The 7,588-nt window shown below is 30.1% G+C and overlaps 1 protein-coding gene across 1 annotated transcript; it reads right to left on the reverse strand.

Annotated features, from left to right (window-relative positions):
* On the reverse strand, positions 5,096–6,753 carry LOC109357710 (heat stress transcription factor C-1-like). The gene is made up of 3 exons (XM_019601726.1): positions 6,684–6,753; positions 6,400–6,641; positions 5,096–6,066 (listed from the first exon to the last, which is right to left on the reverse strand). The coding sequence occupies exons 2-3, from the start codon at positions 6,601–6,603 to the stop codon at positions 5,191–5,193; spliced, it is 1,080 nt and encodes a 359-aa protein (XP_019457271.1). The 5' UTR covers positions 6,604–6,641; positions 6,684–6,753; the 3' UTR covers positions 5,096–5,190.

The raw sequence follows: 7,588 nt of genomic DNA on the forward strand, positions 1-7,588 counted from the left end.
ATATCCATACTCATATGACTCGGTAAAGACCTTATCATGGAAAACATTTATTTTAATAATAAATGTGTCATAACTTTTTAGTTCTTCTTTATTGTTTTTAATACAAAACTTATACGGAGGTAGAGATAATCTATAAAAATAGAAACGGTTGATTTTGAATAGTATAAAATTTGAAGTTTGAGATATTTAAAGAAGGGTAGAAAATTAATTTGGTTCACTAAATTTTTTGTGTTTACTAAAAAATTATTTTGGTTCATTATAATTTTTCTGTTTACTAAAATGATCTATGAAAAATTTAAAAAGCTCCAAAATTATCTAAAAATATAAAGTGTGAGCTAACTAAATTATTTTTAATATTATTTATGATCTTTGATAGTAATTATTTTAGCTCAAATTCACGACGTGTAAATACAATTTTAAAATATCAAATTAATATATGCAAAAATTTATAATAAACAAAGTAAATATTCAAGAGTTAGTTATAACATCAGTAATTTGCTTATTAAAAATTGAGATGTTCAAGTCCAATCTATCTTTAAAGAGCAAAATAATTTGACGACCACATGCTTAAACTTAGTTTCGGAACGATTGATAATATTGAAATTATGGAACTCTACCTACAATAGCGTGCAATATCCTCAACATAAATCTCACCTTAATTTTTAGCCTTTTTTTTTAGAGTTTAAAATCTACTCAATATGAATATAAAGTTTTTTATATTGTTTATATATCATCTACCATTAATTTATATTATTTTTGTTTTAGAGTCAATTGTAATTAACTTATGAATGATAAATAATTTACAATATAAAAAATACTTATATTATCAGTGCATATATATTAAAATCATTTCTTTATTCTTTTTTCCATTGTTCCATAAAAAAAGCAATTAAATATTCAGTATCTAACATAATTATTATAGTGGAGCCCACGTGAGTAGCACGAGCCGAGAAAGGGTCCCCTCCCTAAAAAGCGAAAAGACCAAAGGCTTTGTCCCAAATATGAGGCAGTGACCCCATTTCTTCTTTCTTTTTTTCATTGTCTCCATTATTGGAAATTTGGTGGGTCCCACTTTCTCCTCGATATGCTGCTATTCCATGACGCGTGTCCTGGTTACCATCCTGGGTAACATGGTTCGGGTCCCACATGATCAATCCCTCGCAAGCTTACGTCGTCACCTCTCAACCGATCTGGTTCTTAATCAGAACGTGCCTTGCTCTGATTACTCCCCAAAATGTTTGTTTAATACTTTATGTTAATAGAAAGATAAATACTATAAAATAATAAATAAAAAATAATATGATAAAATATTTTTATTTTTTTGTAAACAGTGTAATAATACTTTTAACATTAAAAATATAAGGAAAATTAAATACTTGTTTCTTTATTAATGAAGAACATCACTTATGGGTTCTTACCTTTTCTTTTATATTTTATCTTTTTTATTTCTTTCAATCTCGACATCATCAATCACAACCTATGTCTCATTTTATTACTCCACTTTTGACAAATATTATCCTTTGATTTAAATATAAAAGCAACTGTCTGGAGTTTGGTGATAAATTTTAGAAAATTATTTAATACCGCTAGCTAGATTAAGTCTGTAAATAAATTAAAAACCTCTCAGGGTGTTACTGTTGTTGTTGACTCTCTGCCTCGCTGCAATATGTTGGGTATTTTAATTTAGTCTACGGAAATTTTTGTGTTATCTTATCGTATTGGGGTTAGTGTTATTAGGGGATGATCTTCTCTAGGACAGGTGGGGTAGTTTGCCCCCTCAAATATTTTAAAAAAATATTATAGAGTATTATTTTTGGTATATTTTAAAATTTAACAACAAAACTTAAGGATAAAAGTGTAATATTTATGTACTATTAATATAAAAATTTATATACATTCATTACATCATCCATCGTTCTTTAGATTAATTTTTTTAAGGAGTTAATAAATATAGAATATGAATGGTAGGTGATGAACTGAAAAAGTATAAAATTCATACATTGTTAGTGCATATATTCTTCTCTCAAAGAATAATACTTCTACATAATTTATTGGACAAGAAAAAATTAAATATTCTCTTCAAAACTCTCACCCTTTATGAAGTTTCACTTTATTTAGTATCATATGACATATTCTCCTCCCCTAATATCGCTTTAGATAACTCTTCAACTTAAACTCATTCATTTTTTCACCTTAAAAATGTCATATTTGCTCTTTATAAATCAGTTTTCTTCAATTGTTTTTTTCATGTCACATTATCATATGCCTATGAAGTCATGACATGATTACTTATGATTTGTTTGTTTCTTGCATCAAATTTTAGTCATGGATGTCGTTATTCTTTGTTAGTGAACTATTTTTTTATTAATTAATTTTAGTTGGGTTATTCCATTGCTATGTATGATATTCTTAATTTCGTTATTTCTATCTTTATATATTTTTCTCTTAAAAAAATATTTGTATCAATCTCAAGCATACATTATTTTGATTCTTGATTGAAAAACTAACTTTATGCTCGATTCTTCTAAGTTTAAAATACATATAATGTTTATAAGAGATAATAAACTTATTTGTGCTTAGAAATATTTGGAATTTCTTCATAGATTTGTTATGTTATATTTTTATCATATTTCTTGGGAATTTAAACATAAAAGAATGACTCATTTTTACATTAAAAAATTATATATATTCTAATGATTTCATATGTTATTTATGTATAAATCATAATGCTGCCCCCTCTAAAATTATGATCAAGATCCGCCACTGAGTGTTATATTGTCAGCTATTTACTATAGAAAAATGATATTTTGAACTACTTCTTTCACATTATTCAATATTTTTTTGCAGGAATGAGGATTTGTTTTCTTATTTGATGACTAGAGTTTTACAATAAAAATAATTAAGAATATGAGAATGCTTGAGTAACATATCATAAATAAATTTCATCTCCAAGTCCATTATTATTTAAAAATCAACTCACAAATAAAGTATGTCTTGAGAGTTTAATGTGAGAAAAAAAAGAGCTATATCATACGTTCATTCATTATTCTCAAACATTTCCCTTCACTTTGTTACATGTATAGATTTTACCTTTTCAAATTAAAACTATGGTCTATGGCACCAAACCACGAAGTTATTCTCTACTTACACTTGAAGAGTATGTCACACAATTTTGTTACTTTCGTGATTTTGGACAACAATTTCGAAGGACTATACTTATAGCCTTGTTGATTTCTTCCAAATGACACAGTGCTATTTCCTGGTCGAATATAAGAATTAAGATACGATCACGTTATTCTCAAATGAAATTCCAATTACGTTAAAAAATTGAAATTATTTCCGTCCTATTATTCGAGAAAAGGACTAATCCTCATCTTTGGGGCTTAAGAGTATCTTTCCAACCATTTTTTGTTGAATGATTCGAAATCGTAAACATTGTTTCTCGACAATCGTTTCTTCATGCATAAGATACTTGCTTGTTATTCTAAATTATACTCTGGTTATTTTGAATAACAATAAAATCGGGGTGGACATGAGTATGATTGTCTTTAGAAAAAGGCAACCTGAAATGCTTGATACAATTAGTATTGACAATTAGGACTGTCCTGTCCATGTTCACACAATGCCTACTAAAATTAAGGCAGACATGAGCATGACTGATTTTAAATAGGGTATGACCTGCTCGCCTTAAACATGGGCAAAGAGGGTTTGCAGGATTTCATAAATTAAAAAAAAAAAACTAAAAATGATCTAGTTTATGAAACATTGCAAGTTATTATATATTGTCTCTTATTTTTTATTTCACTGCTTAAACATTGCAATATTCATATTATCATACTTGATATTATATGAATCCACAGTGCGAACATAAAACGTAACACCTTGTTTTACATAAACTGAACATGTAGTTAATTGATAAGATATTATATTAAAATTGAATAATTATAGCATAAATTACTCGAATGGTGAGAATATAAATTACTTTTGTCATACTTGACCCACCAAATTTCTTATTATAGCATTCAATGATGCTTGTGGGTTGTCCTGCCCGCTCGTTTGAAATGTCATTAGGCACGAAAAAGGCATGTTGAACATATATTTTAAAGCGAATTGACACATTTTTCACACCATTTCCGTCCAAAACATGCAGGTGGGCAGGCCCCATAAGCATGACCTAAATTGCCAAGATAGATAAAACTAATGGAGTGGCTCTAACTCCTCTACAAAATTTCAGCTATCTAGCACAATTTTCTATTTAGTATTAAATTAGGAAACTTTTAATAATAGCAAAATAAACATCAACTACATAATATGAAAAAAACTACAGAATATGAAATGACTGATCCAAAGTACAGAATAATGTATTTACAAACTGATGAGCTAAGTATATGATTTATAAAGTTTTCTGTTAGTAAATCATGTATAATTTCACTATATCGATAGTTATTTGCAAATCTTATTATAATAGAAAAAATCTAGTCCAGAATTTTGACAATATAATTATAGTCAAACCTTTCATTTAATAGGAGTTAGATTCATTTTCATTATTCGAGAGGATAATTAGTGGAAATACATTCAAATCTAAAAGATAATAACATTTTTATCTTTTTAATTTATATTAATGTTATACATGCATTGGTAGTGCTAGCTTATATGAACGCGTGAACAAATACTTGTTGTCATTTGTCATGATGTCTTATGTCAATGCATGTCAAGTAAAAAAATTTAAAGCTTTATTATTGCTTTTTTTTATCATCTTAATATATCATTTGAGACATGATAAACGTATCCAATGACCGGATGTCAAGAGATTTTCTCAAACCAAAGATTTTAAAGTTATTTGAAATTTGATAAAAATAATTGATTTTTCTAGGTACATCCCAATAGTTTTTCCTTCTTATTTTTAAAAGCTGGCCCGTTCTTTCTAAATATCTTTTTGTGTTCCTTTTTTTAATTCATATATAAGCTAAAGAATAAAAGGTTAAAACTCAGTGATTAATTAATATTTCTTCTTTACAAAACTAGTGGGAGATAAATTTAGAGTTAATTTTAAATACAATACACAAGCAGTAAATCACAATCTAATAAGATAAAGTGTTCTAAACAAATTTCATATTTTTTTCTTCTATTGAAATAACATTTTTGGGTACCCAAAGATAGAATTCAAGATAAACAATAAATTAAACATAACTAAAAGCCACCTTCCAATAATGAAAACGGATAAGGTGGCCGTGGACTGCTCCCCGCCGCCGTTTCACTAAAAATATCCACATGCCCCTTACTTCTATCATTGTCATGCACAAAATAGCTTTCGTTCAACGGCGGCGAAGAATGAGTCACCGCCATCAATGGAATCGGAGCGGCGGTGCAATTGTAATTATCATCATTATAATTATAAGTATCAAAATCATTATAATTATATCCGTCATTAACGATCCTAGTAGGCAAACCTATCATCATCCCTTGTTTCTGTCTCCACCAAACCGCCACTGCATCACCGCCAGCAACCGCTTCATGTGTCGGCGACGCCGCCATATGGTAAAAATTATCAATTTCAAATCCCGTTTCCACTGAGGAAGATAATATAGTATTACCTACAGTTGTTTCCTCATCCTCGAACTCTGTCTTCATCGCCATACCAGATGATGACGACGATGATGTTGCCGCCGATAACAACCGCCGCTTCTTCTCCGCCACCTGCTTTCTCTGTCGCTCGATTAGTGTTCGAGAAAGAACATCAGGGTCCTCTACCACTTTGCATAAGAAAGTCATCATTTGTTGGGGTCTTTTCTCCGTTGTTTCCAACCTCTTGTTCATCTCTTGAAGCTCTTCATCTAACGCTTTCTGCTCCTCCTTTAGCCTCGTTATCTCCATCACCATATCCTCGTCGTTCAACTCTTCAAATTTCCCTAAATGCGAATTTGAAGAAGAAAGTGATGAAAACTTTGAATTATAGCTCCTACTACAGTGCTTTCTCCTCACTATATTCTTCAACATGTGCTTCTGCCCTCGAAGAAACCACTCGTTTGCAAATTCCCATCGATCTGGATCCACCTTTTTGAAACCCTAAAAATGCATAATTTCTAAAAATTAATAATTGAATCAGAATTAGTTAAAATTATTGAAAAAATAACAAATACCCAGTTGGAAAATTCTGATTATGGGAACTAGGTTACTTTTAAAAATATGAATTGAATTGTAATTGAGGATAATGATCACAAACCAAGCTTTGAAGCTAATTTTCAACAAAAATTAAATAATAAAAAATCAAAATATGTTCAAATTATTATTTAAAGGAAACCCAGTACGAAAAATCTGATTTTGAGAAGTGGGTTTGATTTGAAACTTGAAAAGAAAAATTGTATAGAGATAATGAAATTGTAAATGAGTGGTACTAACATATGTATTGAGCTGGCGAACGAAACTGGAGAAGTTGTTGTGTTTGAAGAAAGCAGGAAGAAGGGATTGCGAGAAATCGAGAGGGTCGAGGACGATGAAGCTGTTGTTAGTTGGGCCCCATGTTATGAGATTATCAGTAATGGGATCGTTGACCATTTGGTACGTCTTCATAACAAACGGTGCTATCACGTTGTTCTGCTCCATTCCATTAACTAACTCAGTCTCTGACAACAACAACGTTGAACTTAATCACTAATAAGAGAAAGAGATAGAGAACAACGTTTGTTGTGGTTGTGGTTGTGTGAGAGAGTGTGTGGCTCTTTTTCCTTAGGATTAGGGAGCAACACGGTGTATATAAAGGGAAGGCGGCGCGTACAGTAATAGAAATTGGGGGTACGTGGCGAGAATCTAAAGGGGTATTGACACTTTGGGAAAGGATCGTGGTGTCTGGCTTACGTGGCGTTCGCTTTGTTTTAAGATGTGAGATATTTTTTACGGGAGTGCACGCGCTTTGTGGGAGTGTGGGGGAGTGATAAAAGTGGGTAGTGGAGTGATGCTGGCCATTGGGTTAAGGACATAGCATGGGAGTAAACGACAGGGTGTTTTGGTCCAAAGATGTGTGTATGTGGTTCTCCCTTTCTCGCTGGCCATTATTATTTTTTTGGAAGAATTTTCCATTAAAGAAGAGAGAAGTGTAAAAGAAAAATAATATGTATTGATATTTGTGTATTTTTTATTTAAAATGTAATTATATTTTTACTCTTAAAATTAATAAGATAATTATTTTTCTCTAGAGACAAGTCTTACTCATTATTTTTATCACCTCTCTTTTCTCTTGGATTTGTATGTTCTACATAGTTTTTTCTATAGAAAAAACTATAAACTTTTAAATTTTAATCAATTAAATGCATCTCCTTTTAATATATTTTTTTAATTTTAAATTGTATTAAGTAATATTTTCAAGAGTGTAATATCTATATATCATTATTATAAAAATTTATAATAATCGTATGTCATTTATTTGTATGACTTAGATTTAAAAGTTAGTACAACTAAACATAAATAGTAGATAGGGAAGATTGTTTGAAAAATGTTTACATTGACATATACATTTTTTTTTTCTATCTTGAAACGCCCGTAAACATTTCCCTAAATTTATTCAGCGTGCAATATCGCCAAACTCACCCAC

The sequence above is a fragment of the Lupinus angustifolius genome, chromosome LG10 (assembly GCF_001865875.1).
Source record: "Lupinus angustifolius cultivar Tanjil chromosome LG10, LupAngTanjil_v1.0, whole genome shotgun sequence".
Lineage (NCBI taxonomy): Eukaryota > Viridiplantae > Streptophyta > Magnoliopsida > Fabales > Fabaceae > Lupinus > Lupinus angustifolius.

Bases quoted from the DNA above. Each gene is read 5' to 3' on its own strand.
- LOC109357710 (XM_019601726.1), bottom strand. From the start codon at position 6,603: ATGGAGCAGAACAACGTGATAGCACCGTTTGTTATGAAGACGTACCAA. The intron at 6,067-6,399 runs GTTAGTACCACT...ATGCATTTTTAG, and splicing joins TTCGCCAGCTCAATACATAT to GGTTTCAAAAAGGTGGATCC.